Source organism: Pongo pygmaeus, chromosome 6, assembly GCF_028885625.2.
Source record: "Pongo pygmaeus isolate AG05252 chromosome 6, NHGRI_mPonPyg2-v2.0_pri, whole genome shotgun sequence".
Taxonomy (NCBI): Eukaryota; Metazoa; Chordata; class Mammalia; order Primates; family Hominidae; genus Pongo; species Pongo pygmaeus.
Window position 1 is genome coordinate 6,964,457 of NC_072379.2, and position 17,827 is coordinate 6,982,283.

The 17,827-nt window shown below is 48.4% G+C and overlaps 1 protein-coding gene across 8 annotated transcripts in view; it reads left to right on the forward strand.

The window, feature by feature from the left end:
- The window catches only part of LOC129041048 (radial spoke head 10 homolog B), a 42,412-nt gene that overhangs the window by 5,594 nt on the left and 18,991 nt on the right, over positions 1-17,827 (forward strand). For 7 of the 8 annotated variants that reach the window (XM_054496175.2, XM_054496182.2, XM_054496177.2 and 4 more), the window contains 8 exons: positions 534-602; positions 4,073-4,246; positions 5,848-5,933; positions 6,906-7,026; positions 8,855-9,031; positions 11,823-11,967; positions 13,466-13,587; positions 16,180-16,369. In XM_054496175.2, the coding sequence (XP_054352150.1) occupies positions 534-602; positions 4,073-4,246; positions 5,848-5,933; positions 6,906-7,026; positions 8,855-9,031; positions 11,823-11,967; positions 13,466-13,587; positions 16,180-16,369 (1,084 nt within the window). The remainder of the gene's footprint in view (positions 1-533; positions 603-4,072; positions 4,247-5,847; positions 5,934-6,905; positions 7,027-8,854; positions 9,032-11,822; positions 11,968-13,465; positions 13,588-16,179; positions 16,370-17,827) is intronic. The other variant, XM_054496184.2, reaches the window with a different exon arrangement.

Sequence of the window (17,827 nt, forward strand, 5' to 3'; positions counted from 1 at the left end):
ACATTTCTGTAGCTGAGGTCATCCTTAGGTCATGAAGATAAGGACCTCTTAGATCCTTTTTAGAGAAGGATGGATCCCAGCATGGAGCCAGCTCAGAGTAGGACTCAGTAGGACTCAGCTGCTGCTGAGTGCTCAGACAAGCATCTTCACGCACGTGAAATCGGGATAAGGCAGCTGTGGGAGAGAATCATCAGCTGCAGGCCAGGCGCAGTGGCTCATGCCTATAATCCCAGCACTTTGGGAGGCCAAGGCGGGGGCATTGCTTGAGCTCAGGATTTCAAGACCAGCCTGGCCAACATGGTGAAATCCCGTCTCTACAAAAATTAGCTGGGCATGGTGGTGGGTGCCTGTAGTCCCAGCTACTCGGGAGGCTGGAGTGGGAGGATTGCTTGAGCCTGGGAGGTCGAGGCTGCAGTGAGCTATGACCACACCACTGCACTCCAGCCTGGGTGATAGAACCAGACCCTATCTCAAATATGTATATATGTCAGCTGCATTCTAAGCGTTTGTCGTTGCTTTGTTTTGTTTTGAAGGGTATGTTTTCAGAAGGACTCATGCATGGACAAGGGACTTATATTTGGGCCGATGGATTAAAATATGAGGTGAGGCATATAACCAGTTATAGTTCTAAGCTGTGATTATTGGATGGAACAATCAGTTTCCCGCAATTGAACAGACTGTTTTCGTAGATGTCATTCAGCGTATGGGTTAAGAAAAATTCACAGAACCAGAGGATCTAGTAACTCATGACTGCATGGGACCCGCCAGTAATTGTTATTGGTTTCATCTGTGTGTTCTAGAGGTATTCTATGCGTTCTAAGCACAGCACACGTACATGTATGTAGCTTGTCCTTTTTTCTTTGAGACAGGGTCTTGCTCTGTTGCCCAGGCTGGAGTACAGTGGTGCCATCATGACTCACTGCAGCCTGGAACTTCTGTAGCCTGTCTTGCTTTTTACAAACACACATAGTTTATTATACACTCTCTTTGGCACATTTACTTAGTTAGTGAGTCTGAGATGGGGTCTTGCTCTGTCACCCAGGCTGAAGTGCAGTGGTAAGATCATGCCTCACTGCAGCCTCGAACTCCTAGGCTCAAGCGATCCTCTCGGCTCTGCCTGCTGAGTAGCTGTGACTACAGGTGTGCTCCACAGCACCCAGCTAATTTATTTTTATTTTTTTTATTGTAGAGACAGGGTCTTGCTGTGTTTCCCAGCTGGTCTCCAACTCCTAGGCTTAAGGGATCCTCCCACCTTGGCCTCCCAAAGTGTTGGGGATTACAGGCGTGAGCCACCGCACCTGGCCCGTACCTTTAATTTTTGAGATCAAACCATATCCATTAATGCAGATCTATTTTTACTGGCTGCATGTATTCCATTATGTGGCTTTTATTTAACCTGTCTTGTGGGGTTGAGGGGAATGTGTATTTTTAAACTGATTGCAAGGACCAAATTGTTCGCCAAGAGATTGTACCAGGCTCAATTCCCACCCACGACGTGAGTGAGCGCTGAAATGCTATTCTAAAAATCCCAAATGCAGAGTTGCTAACAGATGGTGTTTATAAATGGTAATGATGACATTTAAAACACATGCGCATAATGCACTTATTCAAATAACACACAGGCAATGATGGAAATGGAGTCAAGTTTGGGCCGGGAAGCCACCTGCAGCTGGGCGGTGAGAGGCGTGCTGCAGAGGAGCAGGGAGAGGGAGGGAGGGGCTGACTGTCACTGGCGGGGCGAGGAGGATCTCCAAGTTCCAGGGGAGCGTGAGGATTGGGCCCCCACCTTGGATTCATGCCAGCTCCCTTCCCACGCAACATCCCGCCTTCTAGCCAGCGACTGACATGTAAGGTTTCTGGTCTTTATTTATTTTTGTGAGACAGAGTCTCGCTTTGTCGCCCAGGCTGGAGTGCAGTGGCGGGATCTGGGCTCACTGCAACCTCTGCCTCCTGGGTTCAAGCAATTCTCCTGCCTCAGCCTCCAGAGTAGCTGGGATTACAGATGCGCGCCACCACGCCGGGCTACTTTTTGTATTTTTAGTAGAGACGGGGTTTCGCCATGTTGGCCAGGCTGGTCTCAAATCCCTGGCTTCAGATGATCTGCCCACCTCAGCCTCCCAAAGTGCAGGGATTACAGGCGTGAGCCACCGCACCGGGCCAGTTTCTGGTCCTTAAGTGGCAACTTAACCAAGAACTGCCCTGTGCCTCGTTGTCGCGGGAAACTCCCCGCAGGTGGGGAGGTCATTTTTGCAGGCGCACACCCCCACTCCAGCCCAGTCAGAGGGGCTTCTGGGCAGGACTCGGGGGACTCCTAGAAGCATCCTCAGAGGCCGACTGGCCTCATGGGTCCTGGCTAGTGATCAGGCCAGGGTGTGCTGTCCTCTTTTCTCTGCTGCCGTGGCTGCCTCCAGGGAGTTCAGGTTCCTGGAAGAGAATCCGATGCTGCTGGGTGCCGTGCAGTGTGCTGCCTGCTGCCCACTCAGATGTCCTGGGGCAGAGCGGGTTCCCTAGCAGGTGCCCCTGGGGCAGGCTGTTGACTGACTTGTTTACAGAATATTTTGATGATCCGTGGCAGAAAGAGGGATTTCCTGACTGGGCATGGTGGCTCACGCCTGTAATCCCAATACTTTGGGAGGCCAAGGTGGGCAGATCATCTGAGGTCAGGAGTTCGAGACCAGCCTGGCCAATATGGTGAAACCCCGTCTCTACTAAAACTACAAAAATTTGCGGGGCATGGTGGTGCACACCTGTGATCCCAGCTACTCGGAAGGCTGAGGCAGGAGAATTGCTTAAACCTGGGAGGCGGAGGTTGCAGTGAGCTGAGACTATACCATTGCACTCCAGCCTGGGCAACAAGAACAAAACTCCATCTTGGAAAAAAAAAAAGGAAAAAGAAAGAGGGATGTCCCCAGTCATCACTAAGCCTGGAGGGAACAGTGAATTCACCTCCTTCGAGCGGGTTATTTTTTTTTTTCATTAGAGACAGGATCTTGCTCTGTCGCCCAGGCTGGAATGCAGTGCTCATAGTTCACTGCAGCCTCAACCTCCTGGGCTCCACAGATCCTCTCACCTCAGCACCCCCAAAGTGCTGGGATTATAGGCGTGTAGCACTGCACCTTGGTGGCCAGCACCTGTAGTCCCAGCTACTTGTGGGGCTGTGGTGGGAGGATCTCTTGAGCCTGGGAGGTCGAGTCTGCAGTGAACTATGATTGTGCCGCTGCACTCCAACCTAGGTGACAGGGTGAGACCCTGTCTCAAAAAACAAAACAAAACAAAAACTAGGCATGATGGCTCATACCTGTTAAATGCCTGTTAATCTCAGCACTTTGGGAAGCCGAGGCAGGTGGATCACCTGAGGTCAGGAGTTCGAGACCCGCCTGGCCAACATGGCAAAACCTCGTCTCTACTAAAAATACAAAAAAATTAGCAGAGTGTGGTGGTGGGTGCCTGTAATCCCAGCTACTTGGGAAGCTGAGGCAGGAGAATTGCTTGAACCCGGGAGGCAGAGGTTGCAGTGAGCCGAGATGGTGCCATTGCACTCCAGCCTGGGCAACAGAGTGAGACTGTCTCAAAAATAAAAACAAAAACAAATTAAATAAAATCTTTTTCTAGAGACAGGGTCTCCTTAGGTTGCCCAGACTGGCCTCAAATTCCCGGCCTCAAGCAGTCGTCCCGCCTCAGTCTCCCAAAGTGCTGTGATTACAGGTGTGAGCCACTGCGCCCTGCCAAGGTGGGTTCTAAGAATCTGAAGTTCCCCAGGTCAGGATTGGAAGCCAGCACTTTCCAACGTCACCTGTTTGCTTCTTCGAACTTGGTCGACCTGAAACCTCCCAGATATTTCCTCCTGCCCGAGCTTCCGCCCACTGGTGGGGTCAGATGAGAGAGGATGAGATGAGATGAAAGCAGACAAGGAAGGGAGAGAGAATGCGAGGGGGACATTCAGTGTGTGTCCGCAGGAGAAGCAGAAACAGAATCAGAGGTCAAGCAGCTCCTGGAGACGCCCAGAGGACTAGGGATTCCCGCCCCCACCCCCAACGCTTCCTTCTGTCACCCCATGGCCGTTCTGCTTCAGGGCGACTTTGTGAAGAATGTCCCGATGAACCACGGCGTGTACACGTGGCCGGACGGCAGCATGTACGAAGGCGAAGTGGTCAACGGCATGAGGAACGGATTCGGGATGTTCACGTGCAGCACCCAGCCTGTGTCCTACATCGGCCACTGGTGCGATGGCAAGCGGCACGGGAAGGTGAGCGAGGGTGGCCATGTGCAGGGCAGGTGGGGCAGGAGCCAAGGGGGTGGGCAGACATGGGGGGGCAGCCACGAGGGGGCAAGGCCGGGAGGGGGACGGGGGCAGGGCAGAAAGGGGGTGGGGTGGCTGTGTGGAGGGCAGGGGTGGGGCTGGGTGGCCACGTAGGGGGAGAGAAGGGGTTAGGGGCTAGCGGCGCTGTCCAGGGCGTATTCACTTTTTGTTTATTGAGGTGAAACTCACATCACATAAATTAACCATTTTATTAATTTTTTTTTTTTTTTGAGATGGAGTCTTGCTCTGTTGCCCAGGCTGGAGTGCAATGGCGCCATCTCGGCTCACTGCAACCTCCGCCTCCTGGGTTTGAGCAATTCTCCTGCCTCAGCCTCCCAAGTAGCTGGGACTATAGGTGTGCACCACCACACCCAGCTAACTGTTGTATTTTTAGTAGGGATGGGGTTTCACCATGTTGGCCAGGCTGGTCTCAAACTCCTGACCTCAAGTGATTGACCCGCCTCGGCCTCCTAAAGTGCTGGGATTACAGGCGTGAGCCACTGCCTGGCCATATGCAGGCTTTAATAGTCTATTTATTGAGTTGTGTTGTTGTTGTTGTTTTGTGTGTGTGTGTGTTTTACAGCAGATTGCTTGAGGCATATTGGAGGGATTGGGCACGGTGACTTCTAGACAGCAGCATCTGCATGGCTGCAAGAAGGAATGAGTTTGCCTGATCATGAGAAAGAAGATAGAAAAATTCTCTCTCTCTCTCACACACACAGATAAACCTGTGAAAAAGCCTTTTGAGGCTTTTCAGTGTAGATCAAACAAAGGGTACTCTATGTTCACTTATACTCGGAGGCAGTAAAATGAGTAGGATGTCCAAATGGGTAAAACAACAATGGGTCTGGTGCCTAAGAGACAGTGACCTTCCATTACATGGAAGGCTCAACTGTTCACTCCAGGTGGCAACAGGCAGGATTTCTCTAGGTACTTAATTGACTAATAGTTACTGGATATAATGAATATACTCGAATATGATGAATACAGTCATTCTGTGCCTTAATATGGCACTTTTTATTTTATGTTAGTTTGAGACAGAGTATTACTCATTGCCCAGGCTGGAGTGCAGTGGCACCATCTGGGCTCACTGCAACCTTTGCCTCCCAGGTTCAAGCGATTCTCCTGCCTCAGCCTCCCAAGTAGCTGGGATTACAGGTACATGCCACCACTCCTGGCTAATTTTTGTATTTTTAATAGAGATGGGGTTTCACCATGTTGGCCAGGCTGGTCTCGAACTCCTGACCTTGTGATCTGCCCACCTCGGCCTCCCAGAGTGCTGGGATTACAGACGTGAGCCACCGTGCCTGGCCAATATGGCACTTTATTAAGGAGCAGTTGATTTGTGACATTATCTCATTTCCCCTTGTGCAGCAGTTTTACCATTTTCTTGGTAGCAAAACAGAAAAATAGCGGGTTTTATGTCTTGCCTACTTATGACACTGACCTCTGTGTAGGTTCTACTTTTTAAGTTGATACGCTTACATTTGACAAAGCATTTGTGTCGTGAGGCTTGATAGTTTTAAAGATGATATTATTTGTTTTAGGGCTCCATTTATTACAATCAAGAGGGTACGTGCTGGTACGAGGGAGACTGGGTGCAAAACATCAAAAAGGGCTGGGGAATAAGATGGTAGGTATGACCACGGCCGCGCTTGGGGTGTAGATGAAGAAGTGTTTATGGGCCCAATAGTGTTCACTTTGGATATTTAAAAGTAAGGTGCAAAAGTTGCACAGAACAGTTTCTCTCTAAGCAGAGTGGATTTTTTTTTTTTTTTTTTTAAGACGGAGTCTTGCTCTGTCACCCAGGCTGGAGTGCAGTGGCGCCATCTCAGCTCACTGCAACCTCTGCCTTCTGGGTTCAAGCAATTCTCCTGCCGTGATTGTACCACCGCACTCCAGCCTGGGTGACACAGTGAGATCCCATCTCAAAAACTGGCCAAATATTAACTAATCATGATACAATAGGGAATTATTAAAAGATTTTAAAAACCCAGCTCTTACCCACTTTGTCACCTTATTAAATAGTCAGAAGGTTTAATAAACTGACTCATTCTGCTCCCTTAGGACCATGAGCCTATCCATTGATTTTTAAATTTTATTTATTTTTATTTATTTATTTTTTAGACAGTCTCTGTTGCCCGGGCTAGAGTGCAGTGGCGCAATCTCGGCTCATTGCAGCCTCCACCTTCTGAGTTCAAGTGATTCTCCTGCCTCAGCCTCCTGAATAGCTGGGATTACAGGTGCCTGCCACCATGTCCGGCTAATTTTTGTATTTTTTTTTTTTTTTTTTGAGACAGAGTTTTGCCTCCCAAGTAGCTGGGCTAATTTTGTATTTTTAGTAGAGATGGAGTTTCTCCATGTTGGTCAGGCTGGTCTCGAACTCCCGACCTCAGGTGATCCACCAGCCTCGGCCTCCCAAGGTGCTGGGATTACAGGCATGAGCCACCGCGCCCAGCCTGAATTTAAATACAGAGAAGATTGTATAAGTACAAGGGGTGGATTTCTTCAAAGGAGCTCAAGGGGAGTGTTTAAAAGAATGTCTTAAAGGTAAATGTTGTGTAGGAGGTAACTGATTGTTTTTCTTTGCTTTCTTTCATCCTAGTTATAAATCTGGAAATATATACGAAGGCCAGTGGGAAGACAACACACGCCACGGGGAGGGGAGGATGAGGTGGCTGACCACCAACGAAGAGTACACCGGGCGGTGGGAGAGGGGCATCCAGGTACGCCCGGGCGGGGTAGCAGCTTGTACCCAGAGGCGGACGCTCTGCCGATTCTCAACACATGGATATTTCTTTTTTTTTTTTGAGGCGGAGTTTCTCTCTCTCTGTCACCCAGGCTGGAGTGCAGTGGCGCAATGTCGGCTCACTGCAGCCTCCACCTCCCGGGTTCAAGCAATTCTCCCGCCTCAGCCTCTGGAGTAGCTGAGATTATAGGTACCCACCACCACCACGGCTGGGCTAATTGTGTTTTTTTTGTATTTTTAGTAGAGATGGGGTTTCACCATGTTGGCCAGGTTGGTTTCGAACTCCGGACCTCAAGTGATCCGCACGCCTCAGCCTCCTAAAGTGCTAGGATTACAGGCATGAGCCACCACACCCAGCCTGTTTGTTTGTTTTTAGAGACAGAGTCTTGCTCTGTTGCCCAGGCTGGAGTGCGGTGGCATGATCTCAGCTCACTGCAGCCTCCACCTCCTGGGTTCAAGCAATTCTCCTGCCTCAGCCTCTGGAGTAGCTGAGATTACAGGCACCCACCACCATGGCCCGGCTATTTTTTTTTTTTTTTTTGTATTTTCAGTAGAGATGGGGTTTCACCGTGTTGGCCAGGCTGGTTTCGAACTCCTGACCTCAAGTGATCCACCTGCTTCGGCTTCCCAGAGTGCTAGGATTACAGGCGTAAGCCACAGCGCCCAGCATGTTCGTTTGTTTTTAGAGACAGAGTTTTGTTCTGTTGCCCGGGCTGGACTGCAGTGGTGCAATCATGGCTCTGTACCTCCCTGGCTGAAGCGATCCTCCCACCTCAGCCTCCCCTGTAGCTGAGACTACAGAGGTGCCCACTGCCACCGTGCCTGGCTAATAAAAAAATATATATATATATGTGTGTGTGTATATATATATATATGTGTGTGTGTATATATATATGTGTGTGTGTATATATATGTGTGTGTGTATATATATGTGTGTGTGTGTGTATATATATATATATACACATATTTTTTTTTAGAAATGAGGTCTCACTTTATTACACAGGCTGGTCTTGAACTCTAGGACTCAAGTGATCCTTCCACCTCTGCCTCTCAAAGCGTTGGGATTACAGGCATGAGCCACAGCACCCAGCCCAATTGGTATCTTTAAAAAATAAAAATTTAGGCTGGGCGCAGTGGCTCACATGTATAATCCCAGCACTTTGGGAGGCCACTTGAGGATTGAGGCCAGGAGTTTGAGACCAGCCTGGGTGATATGGTGAAACCCCATCTCTACTAAAAATACAAAAATTAGCCGGGAGTGGTGGCTGGTGCCTGTAGTCCTGGCTACTTGGGAGGCTGAGGTGGGAGGATCACCTGAGTCTTGGAGGTCAAGGCTGCCGTGAGCCAAGATTGTGCCATTGTACTCCAGCCTGGGTGATAGAGTGAGACCCTTTCTCAAAAAATAAAAATATATAAAAGCAAATAAACCCCAACATTTAAAATAACAATGAAAATCTTCGTGATCAAGCCAGGCACTTTATATACACTTATCTTCACTTTTTAGTAGAGACGTGGTTTCAACATGTTGGCCAGGCTGGTTTCAAACTCCTTTATATCTAACCTGAGGGGTAGGTGTTATTTCTGTCTTACAGATGAGGAACTTAGAGGGCTTAAGTGATCTGCCTTATTTCAAAAGACTCGTTAGTAAGTAGCTGAGCTGAAATCGAACCCAAGTCTGTGTGACTCCAGAGTCCAAGTTCTTTGCCCTTTCCAGTTTTCATTGTATTTATCCTAATTTTAAGGGGATCCGGGTAAAGAGAGAAACTGCTTCGTGCATTTCTGATGGCAGTCTGCTTTCTTTTCAGAATGGCTTTGGAACACACACGTGGTTTCTAAAGAGAATCCGCAGTTCCCAGTATCCTTTGAGAAATGAATACATAGGGGAGTTTGTAAATGGATATCGTCACGGACATGGCAAGTTTTATTATGCCAGTGGAGCTGTGTATGACGGAGAATGGGTTTCCAATAAGAAACATGGCATGGTGAGTATAGACCTGGGAGGATCACATTTCAAACAATTATGTAAAGCCATTGAAATTATGTAGAGCAACTGAAATGTCCAGGGATAATTGCAGATTTGTCTGTTCTGCTTTCAGATTTATCAGTTTTGTTTCATGTATTTGAAGCTTTGTTAGGTGCATATACATTGAGGATTATTATGTATTGGTGCATTGGCTCTTTTGATCATCACGTAATGTTCCTCACTAACCCTGCTAATTTTCTCTTTTTTTTTTTTTTTGAGACGCAGTCTTGCTCTGTTGTCCAGGCTGGAGTACAGTGGCGTGATCTCAGCTCACTACAACCTCTGCTTCCCGGGTTCAAGTGATTCTCCTGCCTCAGCCTCATGAGTAGCTGGGATTACAGGCGTTGGCTACCATGCCTGGCTAATTTTTGTATTTTTAGTAGAGACAGGGTTTCGTCATGTTGGCCAGGCTGGTCTCGAACTCCTGGCCTCAAGCGATCTGCCCACCTCAGCCTCCCAGAGTGCTGGGATTACAGGCGTGAGCCACCACGCCTGGCCAACCCTGGTAATTTTCATTTCTCTGAAGTCTATTTTGTCTGATTTAAATCTAGGCACTCTAGATTTCTTTTTAATTGTGGTAAAGTACACATAAGATTTACCATCTCAATCATTTCTGAGTGCACAGTCCAGTGGCATTAAGTACATTCGCATTGTTGTGCAACCATCACCATCCATCTACAGAACTCTTTTTGACAAAAGGCGTGTCATTCTCTATTAAATTACATTATCTGTTTTGTATAGGATAACTTACTGTTTTGCTAAGGTGATTACATGACTTTTTTTCTTTTTTTTTGAGACAGAGTTTCGCTCTGTTGCCCAGGCTGGAGTGCAGTGGCATGATCTCGGCTTGCTGCAACCTCTGCCTCCCGGTTCAAGTGATTCTTGTGCCTCAGCCACTAGAGTAGCTGGGATTACAGGTGTGCGCCACCACGCCCGGCTCATCTTTTCTTTTCTTTTTTTTTTTTTTAAGTAGTTTACGGGGGTTTTGCCACGTTTGCCAAGCTGGTCTCCTGGTCTCAAGTGATCCTCCCACCCAAAGTGCTGGGATTGCAGGCATAAGCCACTGTGCTTGGCAAAATATTTTCAATGGTCATTGATTTGCTATATATTTAGTGGTTATTTAATCAGTTTTTGGTGTGTGTGTGCGTGTGTGTGTGTGTGTATGAGGGTGGTTTTGGTTTGCAAGTAACAGACAACCTAGTGTCGTCTGCCATGTGAAATACAGAATAATGTAGGCTTCAAGGTTGGTTTGATTCAGCAACTCAGAGCTGTCAGGATTTCTCTTCCATCTATCCACGGTATCTCCCACCATGTCACTTTCACTCTTGTGTTTTTCCTCCCTCGTGATTGCAAGACGGCTGCTGTGGCTCCAGCTTTCACATCCACATACCATGCTAACTAGAAGAAAAGGAGGAACTTTTTACAGATGCTCTCTAAAAAGGTCTTTGATTTCACAGAGCCAAACTGGGTCATTTGCCCACTTCTGAATCAGTAACTGACTATTGGCCTGGGTTGGACAAATCTCAGGGAGTCTTGGCCAGGTGTGGTGGCTCAGGCCTGTAATTCCAGCACTTTGGGAGGCCAAGGTGAGCAGAACACTTGAGGTCGGGAGTTCGAGACCAGCTTGGCCAACATGATGAAACCCCGTCTCTACTAAAAATACAAAAATTAGCTGGGTGTGGTGGTGCACGCATGTAATCCCAGCCACTCTGGAGGCTGAGGAAGGAGAATTGCTTGAACCCAGGAGGCGGAGGTTGCGGTGAGTCAAGACTGTGCTACTTCACTCCAGCCTGAGTGACAGTGAGGCTCCATCTCCAAAAAAAAAAAAAAAAAAATTGCCGGGCACAGTGGCTCACGCCTGGAATCCCAACACTTTGGGAGGCTGAGGCGGACGGATCACGAGGTCAGGAGATTGAGACCATCCTGGCTAACACGGTGAAACCCTGTCTCTACTAAAAATACAAAAAATTAGCTGGGTGTGGTGGCGGGCGCCTGTAGTCCCAGCTACTCAGGAGGCTGAGGCAGGAGAATGGCATGAACCCAGGAGGCGGAACTTGCAGTGAGCCGAGATCGCGCCACTGCATTCCAGCCTGGGCGACAGAGACTCTGTCTCAAAAAAAAATCAGGGAGTCTGTATTGTGTGCTGGGTGTTCTGCTGGTCACTAGCGTAGTTTAATAAGACACATTCTGTGGCCTAGAGGTGCTTAAAGTTGGAGAAAGATTGTGGGGGGGGGTGGGGGGGGAACAAGAAAAGGAGGGAGAGAGAGGACTTATACAGTGCATGACACCCAGGAGCCTAGCCTGATTATATGCGGAGTAAGTGCATATTTTCAAAACAAAAAGCTCCACAACCTTGAAAAAACTATTGATGTACATTTACCCATGTTTTTCTTTCTTTTTTTTTTTTCTTTGAGACAGAGTCTTGCTCTGTCACCTAGGCTGGAGTGCAGTGGCACGATCTTGGCTCACTGCAACCTCTGCCTCCCGAGTTCAAGCGATTCTGCTGCCTCAGCCTCCCGGGTAGCTGGGATTACAGGTGCCTGCCACCAGGCCTGGCTAATTTTTGTATTTTTAGTAGCGATGGGGTTTCACCATGTTGGCCAATCTGATCTCGAACTCCTGACCTTGTGATTTGCCTGCCTCAGCCTTCCAAAGTGCTGGGATTACAGGCGTGAGCCACCGCACTCAGCCTTACCAGTGTTTTTCTAAAAAAACTTTTCCTAAACTGTAAAAAGTTTTTCTGTCTGCAGGGCCGATTAACTTTCAAGAACGGGCGTGTGTACGAAGGCGCATTCTCCAATGACCACATAGCCGGGTTTCCAGATCTTGAAGTTGAATTCATCAGCTGCCTGGACCTATCTTCAGGAGTTGCCCAAAGATTGTCCAGGAGTGCCGGTAGGAAGCATTCACCTGTTGAAATAAAATTCATCAGCCGGGCGTGGTGGCTCATGCCTGTAATCCCAGCACTTTGGGAGGCCGAGGCTGGTGGATCACGAGGTCAGCAGTGCGAGACCAGCCTGGCCAACATGGTGAAACCCCATCTCAATTAAAAATTAAAAAAAAATTAGCCAGGCGTGGTAGCAGGCGTCTGTAATCCCAGCTACTCGGGAGGCTGAGGCAGGAGAATCGCTTGAACCTGGAATGTGGAGGTTGCAGTGAGCCCAGACTGTGCCATTGCACTCCAGCCTGGGCAACAGAGACAGACTCCGTCTCATAAATAAATAAAATGGAAAGAAAAAAAAAGAAATAAAATTCATCTGTTTTTATCCCTGGTGTTCACTCATGAAAATACACCGAACACTTCAGAAAACAGAAGTCCTCTGTGAGCAACTCCTTTTAAAAAAAAAAAATTTTGAGACAAAATCTCGTTCTATCACCCAGGATGGAGCAAGATATGATCACTGTTCACTGTGGCCTCAAACTCCTGGGCTCCAGTGATCCTCCCACCTCAGCCTTCCCCGTAGCTGGGAATACAGGCACACACCACCATGCTTAGCTAATTTTTGTATTTTTTGCAGAGACGGGGTTTTACCATGTTGCTCAGGTTGGTCTCTAACTCTTGACCTCGTGATCTGCCCACCTTGGCCTCCCAAAGTGCTGGGATTACAGGTGTGAGCCACCACACCTGGCCAGGCCTAGCTGATTTTTAAACTTTTTGTAGAGGCAGGGTCTCCCTATGTTGCCCAGGCTGATTCAAACTCCTGTCCTTAAACAATCCTCCTGCCTCGGCCTCCCAAATTGTTGAGATTACAAGCCATTGTGCCTGGCTTGCAACTGCTTTTAAAAAATATGTTTTTAGAGACAGGATCTCACTCTGTTGCCCAGGTTGGAGTGCAGTGGCATGATCATAGCTCACTGCAGCCTTAACCTCCCATTTTGGCTTCCCAAAGTGCTGGGATTACAGACATGAGCCACTGTGCCCCGCCTGCATTCCTAGTAGGTTTTTGGAATATTCTTGCATCACATTTTGGTGGAAAATCATTGTGACATAATATTGAGAAATTTGAACATTGCTTTTCATAATTATCTCCAAGGATGGGTGTGGTGGCCCATGCCTGTAATCCCAGCACTTTGTGGGAGGCCAAGGCAGGCAGATCAGTTGAGCTCAGGAGTTTGAGACCAGCCTGGGCAACATGGTGAAACCCTGTGTCTACAAAAAATACAAAAATTAGCTGGCCGTGATGGTGCATGTCTGTAGTCGCAGCTACTCGGGAGGGTGAGGTGAGAGGATGGCTTGAGCCTGGGAGGCAGAGGTTGCAGTGAACTGCGATCCTGCCACTGCACTCCAGCCTGGGCGACAGAGTGAGGCCCTGTCTCAAAAAAACAAAAACAAACAAACAAAAACCCACCAAACAAACCGTGCTCATTCCCTGTGTTTGCCTTCATTCATTAGAACTGATCAGAAAGCTTGATGGCAGTGAAAGTCACTCTGTGTTGGGATCGAGCATTGAGCTGGATCTAAATTTGCTCCTGGACATGTACCCTGAGACAGTCCAACCTGAAGAAAAGAAGCAGGTAAAATCTTTTTGATTGGTATCAGTTGCATCCTGGGGAAATATAGCTGGTGACTGCTGTCACATGTTGAATGTCTTTTTTGTTTTGTTTTGTTTTTTGAGACCGAGTTTTGCTCTGTCGCCCAGGCTGGTGTGCTGTGGTGCAATCTCGGCTCACTGCAACCTCTGCCTCCCGGGTTCAAGCCTCCCCCACCTCAGCCTCCCGAGTAGCTGGGATTACAGGCGTGGGCCACTATGCCCGGCTATTTTTTTGTATTTTAGTAGAGACGGGGTTTCACCATATTGGCCAGGCTGGTCTGGAACTCCTGACCTCAGGTGATCTGCCCACCTCGGCCTCCCAAAGTGCTGGGATTATGGGTGTGAGCCACTACGCCCGGCCTAGAACAATGCTTTAGATTCGGCAGACTATACATGTTTATTCAATTGAATTGCGTTTTCAAAAGCAGGAATGAATGCTCAGCGTAACAAATGCCTGAAGCCACCCAGGTAGGGCTCTGTCTCCCTTAGGACCCTGAATCCTGTTCTTCACATTCTCTGAATGTCTCATTATGAGGGTAGGGCATGGGGTGAGTGGTTCTGGAGAACAGGACGCTGTGTAGAGGGCAGGGCTGCATGTGTGGGGAACCTGGGGCAGCTGAAGGGCATCAAGGGTCTGGGGAAAATCCTGAAAGGTGAAATGTGACAGAGAGGGAGGTGAGTAAAGCAACCACCATGAATATTGCTTTTTTTTTTTTTTTTGAGACGGAGTCCCTCTTGTTGCCCAGGGTGGAGTGCAATGGCATGATCTCAGCTCACTGCAACCTCCGCCTCCCGCGTTCAAGGGATTCTCCTGCCTCAGCCTCCTGAGTAGCTGGGATTACAGGCATGCACCACCACACCCAGATATTTTTCGTATTTTTAGTAGAGATGGAGTTTCACCGTGTTGCCTGGGCTGGTCTCGAACTCCTGACCTCAGGTGATCCTTCGTCCTCAGCCTCCCAAAGTGCTGGGATTACAGGCGTGAGCCACCGCACCTGGCGGAATATTGCTTCTTTCAGACTTGCAGCCCTACGTGTGATGTGAGTTGCATGTGTTTTGTACATGCTGTTTATCAGGTTGAGGGATGCCTTTCTATTCCTAATTTGCTGAGGTTGCTTATCATGAATGGATGTTAAATTCTGTGAAATGCTTCAGTTGATAGAATCATTTGGTTCTTCTTCAGTCTGTCAATACTGTGAATCACATTGATTGATTTTTCAAATGTTAACCCAGCTTTGCAATTCTAGGATAAACCCTACTTGGTGTTGTTGTATTATCATTTTTTTTTTTCTTTTTGAGATAGGGTCTTGCTCTGTCACCCTGGCTGGTGTGATCTCAGCTCACTGCAGTCTGGGCTTAAGCAATCCTCCCCCCTCAGCTTCCTGAGTAACTGGGACTATACGGGCACTTGCCACTGTGCCTGGTTAATTTCCTTAATTTTTAATTTTCAGTTGAGACACAGTCTTACTATGTAGCACAGGCTGGTCTTGAGTTCCCAGGCTCAAGCAATCCTCCCGCCTTGGCCTCACAAAGTGCTGGGATGACAGGCATGAGCCACCACGCATGGCTACTATTCTTGTTATATATTGCTGGATTCAACTTATTTTGTTGAAGATTTTTGCACATATGTTGATGAGGGATAAGGATCTGCAGACAATAGAATTTTGTTGCCGCCACTGAGAGAGGAAGCCAGCACATTGCCATGTGAAAGGAAGTCTATTTTCCAGATAACTTGTTTTGTTTTGTTTTGTTTTTACTGTTGGTCGGAGATGGCATTTTATTGACCAGGGGCGGGGGGGGTGTGGAAAGAATAAAATGCTTCTTGCCCAGGTGCCGTGGCTGGCGCCTGTAATCGTAACACTTTGGGAGGCTGAGGCAGGCGGATCACCTGAGGTCAGGAGTTCAAGGCCAGACTGGCCAATATGGTGAAACCCCATCTCTACCAAAAATACAAAAATTAGCCGGGCGTGGTGGTGGGCACCTGTTGTCACAGCTACTCTGGAGGCTGAGGCATGAGAATCACCTGAACCCAGGAGGCAGAGGTTGCAGTGAGCCAAGACGGTGCCACTGCACTCCAGCCTGGGTGACAGAGCGAGACTCCATCTCAAAACAAAACAAAAAAACACTTCTTAAGTTCTTACAGTGGAAAGAGCTAAATGCCATTACTTTACTTGTATTATCGCATTTAATGTAGGACACAGGTGTTGTGTCTTTTGTTCTTTTTAAATTTTTAAATTTTATTTCTTTATTTTGAGGCAGGGTCTCACTCTTGACGCCCAGGCTGGAGTGCAGTGACACGATCTCAGCTCACTGCAACCTCCTCCTCCCAGGTTCAAGCAATTCTCCTGCCTCAGCCTCCCGAGTAGCTGGGATTACAGGCGTGTGCCACCACGCCCGACTAATTTTGTATTTTTAGTAGAGATGGGGTTTCACCATGTAGGCCAGGCTGTTCTGGAACTCCTGACCTCAGGTGATCTGCTCACCTCGGCCTCCCAAAGTGTTGGGATTACAGGCGTGAGCCACCGCGCCCGGCCCTTTTTTGTTCTTAATCCACGTATGACTTTCTTCCTTTCAGGTGGAATATGCTGTCTTAAGAAATATTACAGAATTAAGAAGAATCTACAGCTTTTATAGCAGCCTGGGATGTGACCACTCTCTGGATAATACCTTTCTGATGACAAAGCTTCACTTCTGGAGATTTCTGAAAGATTGCAAATTTCATCACCACAAACTAACTCTTGCTGATATGGACAGGATATTAAGTGGTGAGTATTCCAGATCCTTCACATCTTTTGGTTTAAAGCAGGGGTCCAGACCGGGTGCAGTGGCTCATGCCTGTAATCCCAGCACTTTGGGAGGCCGAGGCAGGCGGATCATGAGGTCAGGAGTTCGAGACCAGCCTGACCAACATGGTGAAACTCCGTCTCTACTAAAAGATACAAAAAATTAGCCGGGCATGGTGGTGCATGCCTATAATCCCAGCCATTTGGGAGGCTGAGGCAGGAGAATCGCTTGGACCCGGGATGCGGAGGTTGCAGTGAGCCAAGATCATGCCATTGCACTCCAGCCTGGGTGACAGGGGCAAGACTCTATCACACACACACACAAAAGGCAGGGGTCCCCAACCCCCAGGCCATGGATTAGTACTGGTCCATGGCCCGTTAGGAAACAGGCTACACAGTGGAAGGTGAGCAGTGGGCAAGCCAGTGAACTTTCATCTGTTTTTTGTTTTGTTTTGTTTTGTTTCGAGACAGAGTTTCACTCTTGTTGCCCAGGCTGGAGTGCAGTGGCACGATCTCGGCTCACTGCAACCTCCGCCTCCTGGGTTCAAGTGTCTCTCCTGCCTCAGCCTCCCAAGTAGCCGGGATTACAGGCATGCGCCACCATGCCAGCTAATTTTTGTATTTTTTAGTAGAGATGGGGTTTTTCCATGTTGGTTAGGCTGGTCTCGAACTCCCGACCTCAGATGATCTGCCCGCCTTGGCCTCCCAAAGTGTTGGGATTACAGGCATGAGCCACCGCACCCAGCCTACCTTCATCTGTTTTTACAGCCATTCCCCATCGCTGGCATTACCGCCTGAGCTCCGCCTCCTGCAGATCAGCAGGGCATTAGATTCTCATAGGAGCGCAAATCCTACTGTGAACTGTGCATGCGAAGGATGTAGGTTGCACGCTCCTTAGGAGAATCGAATGCCCGATGATCTGTCACTGTCTCCCATCACCCCCAGATGGGACTGTCTAGTTGCAGGAAAACAAACTCAGGGCTCCCACTGATTCTACCTGATGGCGAGTTGTAGAATTGTTTCATTATGTATTACAACGTCATAATAATCGAAATAAGGTGTGCAGTAATTTGAACGCGCTTGAATCGTCCTGAAACCAACAGCCCCCCCACCCCTTCCCACCATTCATGGAAAAACTGTCTTCCACAAAAATCAGTCCCTGGTGCCAAAAAAGTGGGGGACCGCTGGTTTCAAGGACAGTATCACAGTGTCACCTGTAAAGCAGTTAGGAAATGTGGAGGGAGCTGGGAAGGCCCAGGTTGGGAGATGAATGTTCCAGAAATCAGCACGTGGTCTTGTTCCTCCTGTGATTACGAGGTACTTGAAGAGACAGTCTCGTGACGAAACAGCAACAGTACGAGGTCACCTACAAAAGCAGGGCCAGCAATGCACGGTCTCAGGGTGAAATCCAGTCCTCACCCCATTCCCCTAAATCATGCT